This window comes from Cucurbita pepo, chromosome 16 (genome assembly GCF_057944985.1).
Source record: "Cucurbita pepo subsp. pepo isolate OVF chromosome 16, ASM5794498v1, whole genome shotgun sequence".
NCBI classification, from domain to species: domain Eukaryota; kingdom Viridiplantae; phylum Streptophyta; class Magnoliopsida; order Cucurbitales; family Cucurbitaceae; genus Cucurbita; species Cucurbita pepo.
The window spans coordinates 12,345,636-12,360,142 of NC_141813.1; the positions used below are offsets into that span (position 1 = coordinate 12,345,636).

Here is a 14,507-nt window from a genome sequence, read left to right on the forward strand (position 1 = left end):
CTCTCCCTCAATCTCTCTCTCTCTAACTCTCTCTCTCTCTAACTCTCTCTCTCCCTCCCTCTCTCTCTTAATCTCTCTCTCTCCCTCTCTCTTAATCTCTCTCTCTCCCTCTCCCTCTCCCTCTCCCTCTCTCTCTTAATCTCTCTCTCTCTCTCTCTCTCTCTCTCTCTCTCTCTCTCCCTCTCTCTTAATCTCTCTCCCTCTCTCTCTCTCTCTCTCTCTCTCTCTCTCTCTCTCTCTCTCTCTCTCTCTCTCTCTCTCTCTCTCTCTCTCTCTCTCTCTCTCTCTCTCTCTCTCTCTCTCTCTCTCTCTCTCTCTCTCTCTCTCTCTCTCTCTCTCTCTCTCTCTCTCTCTCTCTCTCTCTCTCTCTCTCTCTCTCTCTCTCTCTCTCTCTCTCTCTCTCTCTCTCTCTCTCTCTCTCTCTCTCTTCCTTTGCATGAGGACATCCACTTCTCTTTATTGAGCACTTAAAGCACACAACCCAAAAACAAAAGTTGAGAAGAGGCAACTCCCAAGAAACTTCCTCCCTCCTCTCAAAAACCCCTAATTTTTGCACAATCAAAACAAAAAGATATCAAAAGAACATGGTGAAATGAGAGCTTAAAGCCTCTCTCTTCTTGCCTTTGCCTTTGCCTTTGCCTTTGCCTTTCTCTCAAATGAGTATCATCTCTATGCCCCTAATACCCATCCTTCAACCCTTTATGTAAAGACCCAACAACTAAACATCACAAATTGATACCCCTCATGGCTCACTCTTCCCTTCCAATCTTCTTAGATCCTCCAAATTGGCAACAGGTAACGTTTTCATTCATCTTCTTTCTTCAATTTCATTTGCAAATATACCCTTCAACTCTTTATTAATTACCCAATTGGAAGAACATCAAAAGATGCCACCTTTCTTCTTTTTTTTTGGTTCTAATTCTCTTCTTGAATATACCCTTTGAATGTTTTTTAAATTAACCTAATGGGTTTTTTTTTTTGGGATTTTTTTTGAATCAGCCACCTTCAACAAATGATAATCATCAAGACCCACGTCAACTTCCGGCGTTTTTACCACCGCCGCCGCCGCCTCCGCCGTCTACGGCAGCTCAAGGAGGCGGAATTCGGCCGGGTTCTATGGCGTATAGAGCGCGGTTGGCGATGTTACCGCAGCCGGAGGCACTGAAATGCCCTCGTTGTGATTCTACAAACACTAAATTTTGCTATTTCAATAATTACAGCCTTTCTCAGCCGCGCCACTTCTGTAAAGCCTGCCGCCGGTACTGGACCCGCGGCGGCGCTCTTAGAAATGTCCCCGTCGGTGGAGGGTTTCGTAAGAACAAGAAGAAGAAGAAATCTAACCCTCCTAAGTCCCCCACTGCCTCTCAACCTGAAATGGGTAAGCTTCAATTTTATTTATTTATTTATAATTTAACAATATTTCGATCCCGATCTAAAAATTTAAGCTGATAGATTATTCCGAGTAAAAAATTCAACCGAAGAATTATAATTTTCTTTCTCGATTAATGAAAATATTCTCAAATTTTATTATTTAAATTTTCGAAATTAGCAAAAGTACACGAATCAAACGATTAATCATAGTCAATAATACACTAATAATTTAAGGTAAATTGTTCGATCGAGCTAATATCAAGGTAAAGATCGAACATTTAGCTCTTTTTGAAATTATCTCAACTATGTTCGAGTCGATCATGATTTCACTCCCGAACCCAAAAATTGAAAAAGAAAAAAAAAGGGTTATAAAAGTATTTAATTTTTAATTTTATAAATAAATAAACAATTTCCCATTGTGTTTTTTAAGGTAATTCGAGACCAATAATGTCAAGGAGCTGCAACATTGAGAGCAGCAGTACAATGAGCCATTTCCCACCTTCATTTCCATCTCTCCACCACCACCTTTCCCGTTTTGGAGCTGCTGCAAACAGCTCAGCCGTGAACTTCGCCGGAATTCACATGAATTCCGGCAGGGAAATGGAGCAATGGCAGCGATCTCAACAACAGCAGCCATTCTTCGTCGCTGGACTCGAACCCCCAGCCGCCACCGCCACCGCATTCCCACAAAACTTCCAAACAGAAGGCAACAACAACAACAACAACAACAACTTCGGCGGTAACCACCTATCACAATCTGGTGGCTTACAGTATAACTGTCATCAACAGCTTCAGAATGTGACACCCTTTTCGAGGATTCCGATGAAAAATGAAGAACAAGGAATATTATCGAACTTGTTACGACAAGATCAAAACGGGGAGTTTTGGGGAGGTGACCATCAAAATTCATGGACGGATTTGTCGGCGCTTAGCTCTTCTTCAAGCAGCCATCTTTTGTAAGAATTTTTAATATAACCTTAAAAAAAAAAAAAAAAAAAAAAAAAAAAACATCAACATAAATAATCTTAGATCGTGCTGTCTTTTGCCTTGTAATGTTTTTTTTTTCTATCGAATTATTTGTTTAATGTCACATATTTTTATATAATGTTACATGTTATTTCATGTTTTTCTTTTTTTCTTTTTTTTTTTTTGCTGCAAAAAGTATGAGATGTTTATGGGGTTTTATGATCTGGCTTGCATTAATTTAATTCAATTTTAAAATTTTTGGAATTGTAATCATTAATTTAAGATTAACCTAATAAATTGCCTAATAATTTGAATGATGGAAAGTTTTTTCGACGATTATAGTGATATTTTCGTAAGTCTATAAATTTGATATTAACATAATGGGTAGAATCGACATTTCCATTATATAGTAAGAAAATTCACGAAACATAAAAAATGTTAATATGACGTCGACAACAACCCACCACTGACGTCGATCGTCGAGGTCTTACGGCCCATTGGTAGAATCGTAGAACTATGTTATCATTGTTGTAAGTGTTTATTGTTAGACGAACATGACTCTCCACAATGGTATGATATTGTCCACTTTGAGCATAAGCTCTCGTGGCTTTACTTTGGACTTCCCCAAAAGACCTCATACCAATGGAGAGAGTATTCTTGGTTATAAACTCATGATCATTCCCTAAATTAGCCGATGTGTGACTTTCATCAAGGGTAGGGTTTTGAGTCGGAGAAAGAGGAGAAAGAAAACAAAAGAAATTACGAGTGGATGTGAATCGAGTAAATTCTAGAAGAAAATGTGTGTCATCGAGAGATATTCATGTTGTTGGGGCTAATTTAGAGAATGATCATGAATTTATAAGTAAGGAATACATTTGAGGGCTTATGTTCAGAGTTACAACAGGTGTATGTTTGGACGTGTTGTTATTATTATTATGAGCCAAAGAGGGGATAGAATTGGGCAATGGGAGGGAATTTGAAAGTGATTTAGGAAAGGAAGAAGAGCAAAAGCTGCAAAGGGAAAGGGAAAGGGAAAGGGAAAGTGGTTACTGTGTGCGAAAAGGAAGGAAATGAAAGCAATGAAAGCAAAAATTATGGGCACAGAAATTTATGCTCTCTCTTTTCTCCACTGACCCACACGCTTACGCTTACGCTCTTTCTTTTTCTTTTTCTTTTCCCACTTTTCTTAACTAATTTCTCCAGTCGGTTCTGGCTAGAGTAAGTAGGAGAAAGATCATGAGTTTATAAGTAAGTAATATTATCTTGTTGGTATGAAAAGCAAAGTCACGAGAGTTTGTGTTAAAAAGAATAATATAATATCATTGGGGAGGATCTGTGATTCCCAACACTTCCGTCCCAGTAAAAAACGAAAATAAAGGGAAAAGAAAAAGATTATTCTCTTCTTATTCCTAGCTGAGCTGTTAAACGTTTTAGTGATGGATAATGATTTTTTAGACCAAATTTGTCTGTTGGATTAATATTGATTTTTTAGACCAAATTTGTTTGTTGGATTAATATTATCTAATATATTTTTAGACCAAATTTGTTTGTTGGATTAATATTATCTAATATATTTACTAGCCTACTACGTTATTTAAAATAACACGTTTTTATTAAAAGATATATTTTTTTTTCTTAGAATTGCTAATTCAAAATTAATTTAATGGTCATTGGTGAAAGTTCATATGTTTGTAGTCAAAAAAAAAAAAAAAAAAAAAAAAAGAAAAGAAAAAGAATACAATCTATGAAATATATCTAAAGCTAAGGCATACACTATTTAAGACGTGTGTAATAAAATTACGTTATATTTTCTCTTTTAAAAAACAACAAATTGGATAATAAAATTACGTTATATTTTCTCTTTTAAAAAACAACAAATTGGAATTGTGATGGAATATTGATCTTCTAGTCAAATAGTTAAATGAAGATGTTTTAAAAAGGTGAAATAAAGAAAAACCCATTTAAAAAGGAAAAAGAAAAAGGCAAAAGGCAAAAGATGATATTAAAAAAAAGCCAAAATTACCTCCTTTTTTTAAAATTAAATTAATTACACTATTATATTAACTATACAACATTTCAAGATAAAATGTAACCCAATCCCCCTCTAATTGCTTTAATTTTAGGCTCAACTTAATTAATAAACTCAATTGCTTTATTATGTGTTTAAATAATTTACGTAATTAATATCGATAAAAATATCCCAAGAGAAAGGAGGGGGTAAAAGTGGAATCCAGATTTTCTGGTCAACCATGGGATGCGTCGTACATTGACTTGTCCACTCAACAATCGTCTTCAAGCCAATCCCAGAACGACGTGTCGGCACGGCGGTGGGCCGGCGGCTCCCTTTTTCCTTCACCGGCGAGGCCATTTCTAGAAGCAGAAGAAGAATATACTTAGGAACTAAGTGATTAAAAAAATTAGGCTAATTTGCCCAAATAAACTGCAGTTTTATAATTCGATTTAGAATCATCAATTTACAACCATCTGAGGGCGAATATCGTTCTACTTTCTAGTAATATGGGCTCTCATGAGTTGTCCTTGGAAGTTAAGTTCCTCTCACACAAATTAAAGGAAGGAATTTATAATTTACAAATTAAGTTTGGGTGGTGATCTTCCACCTCCATGAACACACAGAGTTGCCTTCCTTGGACGTGTATGATGAAACAAAGAAAGAGAAAGAAAGGCAACAATGGAAGAGACAATGGGAAGAAAAAACCTGGTTAGCTTTCGACGTTTCCGATTGTGGGAGGTGGCGGTGGTGGTAGCAACAGCCGGGTCTGAACCTCAGCCTCTTTCTGCTGCTCAGTAAACCTGTTTATTTGGTCAAGCAATTGGGTTGCTTTTCGCTTACCTCTATCTGTGCCATTTTCAGCCAAATCTATAAGCAAACTAATCACTCCGAGCTCCTTTGCTTCCACGATATGTCGTCGGTCTCCGGTGCAAATATGCATCAAAACTGCAGCTGCATTTTCTCTGTTCCTAGGGGATCCTGTTCCAATGAGAGCTACTAAAGTGGGGACGGATTCGGCAGCGCCAATGGCAGCCCGACCTTCGGAATTGCTGGCCAGTATGGCTAGAATAGCCAGGGCCTCATCTACCATCCCTATTCTAGATTCTGTCAACAGCTGCATCAATATGGAAACAACACCACCCCTGACTGCCTTTACTTTGTTCCCTTGGTAGAAACATAAGTTGAAAAGAGCGGTTGCAGCGTCCTTCTTCCCCCTTTGAGTACCTTCATTGAGCAGTGCAATAAGTGGTGGAATGGCTCCTGATGCGCCAATCATTACTTTATATTCATCTACAACAGAAAGGCTGAAAAGAGTGGCTGCAGCATTTTCACGTGCTTCCATACTCCCCCACTTCAGCACATGGACTATGCCAGGCGCTGCCCTACAGGACATGATACTTCTCTTATTATTGTCACAAATTGAAAGGTTAAGCAATGCTGTCACGGCATGTTCTTGAGTGAGGGGGTCGGTTGTTGAAAGGAGGTCAACAAGGAGAGGGATTGCACCAGCTTCAGCAATAGCTACACGATTATTTGCATTGCGTTTGGCTAGAAGGCGAATCTCACCCGCAGCAGATCGCTTGTCTTCAATGTTAGCTGATGTGAGTTTGTGGAGTAGAGCTTCATACTTAGAGCGTTCAGCAGGATTTGTAAATTCACTGGGCTGAGAACTGCTGGAACGTTGTGGTGGTTCAATTCCATTGGCCTCGCACCATTGAGCTATGAGACTGCGTAAAACATAATTTGGTGTAAGAATTTTGCTAGTGAGGACTTGTTGAGTTTTTGGGCATGTCGAGTGTCCGTCTGCCAGCCACTTCTCAATGAAAGTACGTTCATAGGTCTACCAGAAAAAAAAAAAAAGGAGACTGCATTAGGAATTATTTGCTGCAAGACCAACATGTTAAGTTTTATTCGAAGTAATGAATGCAACGATTAGATAGAAGACTAAATTGTGAGTTTCACATTGAATATCAATGTGTAAGGCAAGTCTAGATAGGATTATGCAGGTTCGTATTCAGGAACCAAATTGAGGATCCCAATAGATAGCAGCTTTACGTCCAACCAGTGAAAAAAATGTAAGTCTGTTTTCTCGATGTTATAATTTTCATCTAGTAGCACCTAGCAGACACTATGTAATTGAGTCCATCTACGTCTCATTTAGTAGATAAGCACCTACTACCTTCCCTAAGGTTAAAGATTTGATCTCCCATCCCTAGGTTGTTGAACTAAAATGGAAAAAGAAAAAACCCCACATAGTTGGGAATGGAGTATGTGGTAGAAAGCTATTTCATCTGGACAATAAAGATCATAGGGGGAAGAACAGGGTTTTTTTTAAAAAAATGTTTAGGAGCAATCATGTTCTAAAAGAGGTGAGAATCAGGCAACAGAATACGAAGATACCTGTCCGGTGGAGACAATAACAGGATCTTTCATCAAATCCAGGGATATGGGGCACCGAAAGTCTTCAGGTATGTGAAGGGACGATATATCTTTCTTACCAGCAGTCGCTTGTCTACCAGTGCGAGGATGACTTTGTTCTTTAGAAGAAGCGCCAATTTCAGGGTTTTCAGTTAGCATAAAATCTTTTATTTTCTTCAATAGTATTGACATTTTCTCAAATCTCCCCCCTGGATCTCCATCACTGGCCGAAACCATTTCATGCAAGGCAAGAGATTCTTGAGTAAGATCATCTACGTTCATCAACTGCAACTTTTCAGCCAGTCCCTTCAAGATAGAAGGATCAGTAGCCAAGTCTTTGCTGTTGTTATAGAGAGTGTGGAGATTAGAATACAGCTCGACATCCTGTGCATCATTCCTTCCTCTAGCTCTTTTGAATTGAGAGAGGACAAGCTCAACCTGGATGCATTAAGTTAGACTTACATACACTGGTATATAAAACTTTTATTGGGCATTCAAACCTCATGATACTTTTAATTGTCGGCTCCCTTGATAGTTTTGCCGGTACAACTTAGGAAAGTAATACATAAGTTGATGAGAACTCTAAGGTCATACCTAATTGTTAAGCTTCTACTTCCATGGCACACGGTTCAATCGGTAAAGATTCTAAGTTATAATCTTCCAACAATCAAAAGCGGTAGAAAACAAGTCCCATGAGTGAAGAAATATAATATTCTTAATTTTTAGCCTCATTTCTAGGATATCATTTCAAAGATATTAAGAACAAAATGAGCGATGATAAATCCTCTACCTGCTCCTTAACTTCATCAGATATGTCAAGATCTACATGTGAAATTTCATTCAAAGCTTGCTCTAGTCTTGCTGACAACTCTTGAAATTGATTCAAAAGTTGCTCTCTCTCCAAGGCCTGCAGTTTAAATTGAGAAACAGATTAGAACAAGGGCAGTAGAACAAAATAATAATAATAATACGTTTATAGAGCATAAAAGGAGAAACTATCTTGATCTACTGTTGAGATTCGTCTCACATCAGTTTTCCCCATATTCTGAAAAACCATGATGGTTAATTAAGAATAAATTTAGAATTTAGGCGCAACATAAACCATATATTCGCACAATGAAAGATTCAAGTATAGATCACATAGAGTAAGCCCTAGAGAAATCGAAAATTACACCGTAACCGGCATTATTGGTAAATTAATACGTGGTTTACTGCAAAACAAAGGATTCAAACTCGGCTGCTAATTTAGCCCAACGTTTGAACTCCAATTTTCCGAAATCATCGTTCCTAAAATGCAACAATCGCAACATAAATGCCGCCTGATCGAATTAAATTTAGGCATTAGCACGTGTGGCTGAACCAGGATTCTCTTCTAATGGAAGGCGGCCATCAAAACATTATTTCCAGAAGTGTTGAACCCCAGTTTACGGCCAAATCAAAATGTTGTGTATCGAATACAAATGTTAACGAAGGTAAGTACGCTCAGAAAATCATAATAGCCGATAATCCGCTTTGCCAAACAGATAACCAAAGCAAAGACAGAGAAAATACCAAATCGGAACGAAATCCGCCAATTCAAAGCATCGCAGAGCAGAACAGGCCACGCTAATTAAACAAATACCACACAAACAATAAAGTAAACGCACCAGATAAATCTTGCTCCCCTCGGTCCCAAGTCTAAGCAACTCCTTGGTAGATTCCATAGCTTTCTTCAACGAAACAAGAGCTCCCACGGTATTGTCCGGCAGCGCCTGCTTCATATCCCTCATCTCCTCAAACATTGGGATCAACAGCTTCAGTCGCCTAGCTAGATTACAATACTGCTTTCTGACCGCGTACCTGTAATCTGAGATCAAAGCTACGTCGTTCACCAAGTCGATCAAACTCCGAAAGAAGCCGCCATTGTTCTCCTCCTCCATAATCTCTCAATCTAAACAAAAATCTCACAAAATAACCGTCTACAACAAACACAAACAAAAAAAGGAAAGAAAACGCATCAAATTCTCCAAAATCTTTGCGTGTTCGCCAGCCGAGCCTCGCCGTGATGTTGAAAAAATCTCATCCTAATCGTCCCCGTTGGAGAGAAAGCAGCTTCCATTAGGAAAGACGAAGACTCAAGAAAGAGAAAGGAAGAGATGCGGGAAGAGAGAGAGAGAGCAAGATTTTTTTTCGCTTTTATATTTTCAGTTAAATTACGCGCTTCCTGCAAAAATGACCTTAAAAATAATAATATAATAATAAACTTTAATATATCTTTAACTACTGGATGTGTAATTACGTATTTAAAATTTAAAAATTATTATTTATTTATTTATTTATTTTCACGAATAACTCTTTAATTCATAAAACTTAAAATGTATTAATACAAATAAATAGATATTTAAAAATAAAAATAAAAATTATGGAATAAATTTATGGGTTAAACTTTATTAATGTTTTATTTATTTATTTTAATTTTCGTTCCTTTTAAGAAATTGAAATCCGGCGGCTGGTGAAATAGTCAACACAGCAGCCGCCGATGAGTGGGCGTGAATAATGGGAGTCCGGCGGCGCGGCTAATGAATGAGTAAAAGTCGGTTTGGGTGAGGTGGGCTGGGTCGGGTCCAAATGGCAAATAAAATAATTGTGGGGGCCATTTTGCAATGCGTTTAACACAACACCTAATTATTATCTGTCCTGAAAAGCAAAGTAATTAGCGACGGCAACAATAATTGAACGTAATTAATTGACTTCCAATTTTAACTGCTAATTTTGTTTTATTTTCCTCTCTGTCCCACCGTTGATTCCGGTGACAGGTCGATTTAATTTATATAATATTTATTAGTTCGAATTAATTTCTACGGCGATTTAAATATTTTTATTAAAAAGAACCCCGATCAATTCGTGACTTTTATAAACAATTTTGAATACAAAATACAACTTGTTTATTAATATTATAATGAAAAAACAACATAATAATTTTAAATTCGAAAGCAATATTTTTAAATTTTAAATTTATTTTGAAAAAAATGCATACGAACTTTGAAATTGTCCTTAAAAAAAATATTTATTTAATTTAAATACAAGATATCGTCGATCGTTACTATTTATTTAATTTCAAAATATATCGTTTAAATAATTTAAATAATTAATTTTTATCCATTAAATTTTAAATTAAAATATTAATCATTGGTGTTAAATTTCATTTTATTTAATTAAATTAAAAAGTATTTTATTCGATTAAATTTTAATAAGCCCAATTGTAATTAGTTAGAGCACTAAAATTTTCGGTATATAAAAATATAACAAACCGACGGAAATAAAACAGTGGAATAACAAAAGACAAGTTGATTTGGTCAGAAATGTAATTTCACCTGCAAACAAATCAGACCGGTCCAAGAAACTCGGGGGCCCAATTCCTTGACTATCAAACCTACGCCATGACTTAATTTTAAAAATTGATAGAAATAAAATAAAATAATCGGACGGCTAGGACCCTCCGAGCTTTGAATAAATCCAAACTCTACACGTGGCATATAGATTTCTCTACCGTCAGATCAACTGCCTAGCCTGGCAAGAATTAAACAAATACACGTGGACCGCAGGAACTTTTGATAGTTGGAAACGTGGCGGAATTTGATTGGTTGGAGGCGAAAGCCTAGGATCAGTCTGATCAAGTTACCCAATCAGGAAAGTCCACCGATTCAACGGTGGGCCCGCGGCGATTTAAAGTCGTTGCCAAACATGTGTCTGGACGCGAAAACAAGGCCTGTATGCCACGTGTAAGGCCGTGATTGTTCGGTCAAAATTCTCCAAATCAAATAAACTAAAATTAGGGTTATTTAAGAAATTAATAGGATAATTTATTATGTTTAAGATACAATTTTAGTTTATAGCGTTTATTTTTATATTTATTTAATTCTATTAATTTTTAAATATGTGTCTAATATATGGTCGACCTATTTAATATTTTTTTAAAATTTATTGTAATATCGAGTTCGAAATTATATTATACATATAAATTTATATCTACCCGAACAATTAATTTAAAATTTTTTTTTGAACATGTTGCAGATATATTTGACCAAAGTTAAAATATTAAAAATTTATTAGCGGTAAAGATCAATAATTTATTAAAATTTAAATATTAAAATTAAAAAAATGTATTAATTAAATAGAAAAATGTATAATATTTAAAATTAAAAAAAAATTAAAAATTAATTACTCTTTAAATTATTAATTTAAATTCGCTCATGGGCCGATCATAGTGGGCCTAAATTCTAAGTAAAGCCCAACATTCTTTCGCTTCTTCAGGCAGAAGCGACCCATCCGCGTCTTCTCTTACACAGTCGAGTGGCGATGAATTTTTGGTTGGAAAGAAATGGTGCAATTACATGAGCGGAAGAATCCGGCGAGCTTGCCGGAGCTGATCGGCCGTTCCAGTCTCTCTAACACTTGCTTTGCGAACTCAATGTATCCAGTTTCTTGTTCCTAACTTCTTCTCCGATTTGTCCGCCTTCATTCAACTACCATTTTCAGGTCTCTTCCTCAATCTCTCTATATACTGTTCTTCTTTGGAGCTTGATTGATGGTTGCCATTAACTGTGAGGTTATTTTAGTTCATCTTCTTCAGATGCAATTTTCCGAAGTTTAGTTTTAGAAATTGATTTCCTCTATAAACAGAAAGCCTAAGCTGAATTTTCAGATTTGGCGAAGTATGAACTTCTTGATGGAGATGGAACTAGGTTAGAGGTTTGTCTCTGCATTCTTTGCCTTGGTTGCTGACTGCTACTTGTATTATCATGCTTAGGATTGGTAAGAATCCGTTCCTTTGCATCTCCTTCAGATGCAATTTTCCAAAGCGTATTTCTGTCATTTGTAGTTCATTTGGAGGCAGTTACTTTTAGGTGACGCAGTTCATTAAGATATTGTTTTCCTAGAAATGTGATAGATCTTTTACTGCTTTTAGGTGGTGTTCTTCGTCTGGCATATAATATTGTATCTGCTTCAATATTAGAACAGATGAATGGGTAAGTTCCTGACTGCTATGGCCCTAAAGGAGTGGGTAGAACAAACACTATTTGACACAATACTATTCTAATTGATCTTTTTTTCGATGTAGTTCGTAAATTTTAATATGTTGTAGACCTATTAGATACAAAATTAGAAGTTAGTGAATCCATACAAAATTTCAGAACCTATTAGATACGAAGTTGAAGGATCATAGGTATATTTGACACCTTTTAAATTTAAAGATCCATGAACACTACCACACATGCTTTGTAGATTGCAAACAAACTCAGTGTAACCGAGTCATTTCCACACACTTATAAAGAATGTTTCGTTCCCCTCTCACTATGGGATCTCATAATTCATCCTCCTTGTGGGCCCACCGTCCTTGCTGGCACACCGCCGGGTGTTTGGCTCTGATACCACCATTTGTAACAGCACAAACCATTGCTAACAGATATGGTCCTCTTTGAGCTTTCCCTTATGGGCTTCCCTAAAGATTTTAAAACATGTCAATTAGGGAGAGTTTCCACGTCATAAAAAGAATGTTTCGTTTCCCTCTCCAACCAACCTGAGATCTCACACACGGTTTGACTAATAAAACTTATCTGCTTTCATAAAGCTTTTTCTTTCAATGTTTTGTTCATTTCACCACATGGGTCAACCTCCGTTTCAGATTCACTGGAAGAGGAACTCAGAATTTCAAATTTTGTTCATTCTGAGCAGGGTAAGATTACATTGCAGAGCTTTATGACTTTAGTTATAGGAATGAATATTTTTATATAATTGTTGTGTAACTCGGTCCTCAGGCCAAAGGTCCAGTGAAATGAGGTTCAGAATGTGGAGGAGTTTATGGCGTCAAAACGATGAGAGTGGTGTTATAACGGACCACTCTCGGACAACGAATTCATACTGGTTTCTGTAATTTTCTGTGCCTCATATCTTATATATTCTTAAAGAACATATAGGAAACAAAGCATGCTCGATCATAATTCCTACCACTCACTACCAGCTAGTGTTTTTTGGTTTCTAATTACCCCTAACCACTCTATTTAGTTCCAAGCTTTGTGTCCTCAGGAAATTTGATTAGCATAGACCGAGTTTCGAACACAAAGGAGCAACTTACAATCTCACTGTCAAGGAGAATCAAGTTCATTGAAGCAACCATATAAGTCCATCTCTCTTCTTACTTGCTTATTCTCTTATGCTTTTTGTTGTACTTAGAAAATGAAGGCTATTGTGAGATCCACGTCGGTTGGAGATGGGAATGAAGCATTTCTCATAAGGGTGTGGAAACCTCTCCTTTGTAGACGTGTCTTAAAACTGTGAGGCTCACGGCAATACGTAATGAGCCTAAGCGGACAATATCTGCTAGCTGTGGGCTTAAGCTATTACATATGGTATCAGAGCTAGTCACCGGGCGGTGTGCCAGCGAAGATGCTGGCCCCAAGGGAGTGGATTGTGAGATCTCACATTCGTTGGAGAAGGGAACGAAGAATTTCTTATAAATATGTGGAAACTTCTCCCTAGTAGACCCTTTCTAAAACTATTAGACTGACTGCGATACGTAACAGGCCTAAGCAGACAATATCTACTAGCGATAAGCTTGAGCTATTATAGTTATATAAGTGGATTGGTCCGGTAACATACCGGGGATTTATACAAATAGTTAATGGAAGTGGCAGTGAGCAACTAGGATAGGGAGTGAGCTTACTGCGTTTGAGATTAGAGCATGAGATTAAGAGAATAATTAGGCTAAGTATGCAAATATTAAGACCAGGAAAAGAAAAAGATCTGAAAGGGGACAACAATTATGATAACAAAATGGTAATTCTTAGTAACACAGTAAAAAGTTAGTTACTCTTAGAGAGTAATAAGTTAAAAAGAAACATTGTGTTTGCTTTACTTAGACCTCATTATCAAATGTTATTATCTCTCCTAATCAATGTTTGCTTTACTTAGACCTTATTATTAAACCCTTTAATCTCTTACCATTTTAGGGGGTGGATGAAAAGAGTTTTGGATGCTGGAAGTAGGGAATGCCAGCATTAAAGACTTCAATTAAGAGAAAAAGCCAATTTTATAGGCTCTAGGCTTATGCTCATACTCCCTAGACTTTGTTCTTTTTAAAGAAATTAATGATATAACTTAGGTTATGAGCATAATTTCGGACCGAATGTAAATAGATTAAAACTATAGCTCGGTCCTTTATTCTAAGTATTTCAAGTATTTGAAGATTTTGGTACTTTAAAATTTTGATTATTTTAGTCATTTACTTTCTTCTTATCTCGTTTGGTGTATCTTAGCATAAGAACACCACATTTGTAAGGATTGTTCTACGATCTCGGATAGAAAATATTTCAAAGATTACTAATTATTTGAAGTTTTCTCGGGCTATATGCGCAATTATTTCATTTTCAAAGTTGTTAAGTTTCATAAATTAAAACTATAGGCTATAAAAAGAAATTAAAGTAGAGAGTATCAAATTTGACAATAAATCACAAAAATAATGTAACGTTGAGTTGTAACTCGTTTATCATCTTGCTTTTCATCTTGCTTTTTATGGAATGAAGTTGTTGAGTCGTGCTATACAAACTCCATTCTCTATTCAATTTCTCTTCTTTTTAATCTTTATTCATATTAATTTGTATACACATATTTTGTTTCAACTCTCGTAACCTTATTTTAAAAAAATAATTTTCATCTCGCTTACATTTTGTTTTTATCTCGTCTTTATATTTCTAAATATTAC

General features: G+C 36.3%; 2 protein-coding genes and 1 long non-coding RNA gene across 3 annotated transcripts; 2 read left to right on the forward strand and 1 right to left on the reverse strand.

The window, feature by feature from the left end:
- The first annotated feature begins 482 nt into the window (after positions 1–482).
- OBP2 (Dof-type zinc finger DNA-binding family protein) lies at positions 483–2,497 on the forward strand. Its single transcript, XM_023656223.2, has 3 exons — positions 483–795; positions 1,000–1,378; positions 1,802–2,497. Exons 1-3 carry the CDS (start codon positions 745–747, stop codon positions 2,329–2,331), a joined length of 960 nt encoding a protein of 319 aa, XP_023511991.2. The 5' UTR covers positions 483–744; the 3' UTR covers positions 2,332–2,497.
- Positions 2,498–4,467: 1,970 nt separating this feature from the next.
- Positions 4,468–8,931, reverse strand: LOC111776804 (U-box domain-containing protein 13). The gene is made up of 5 exons (XM_023656181.2): positions 8,413–8,931; positions 7,557–7,673; positions 6,749–7,204; positions 5,054–6,188; positions 4,468–4,707 (listed from the first exon to the last, which is right to left on the reverse strand). Exons 1-4 carry the CDS (start codon positions 8,683–8,685, stop codon positions 5,058–5,060), a joined length of 1,977 nt encoding a protein of 658 aa, XP_023511949.2. The 5' UTR covers positions 8,686–8,931; the 3' UTR covers positions 4,468–4,707; positions 5,054–5,057.
- Positions 8,932–11,078: 2,147 nt separating this feature from the next.
- Positions 11,079–14,146, forward strand: LOC147789108 (uncharacterized). Its single transcript, XR_015412172.1, has 4 exons — positions 11,079–11,560; positions 11,715–11,775; positions 12,432–12,482; positions 12,565–14,146. It is a non-coding gene; the product is annotated as an uncharacterized LOC147789108 (long non-coding RNA).
- The last annotated feature ends 361 nt before the right edge of the window (positions 14,147–14,507 follow it).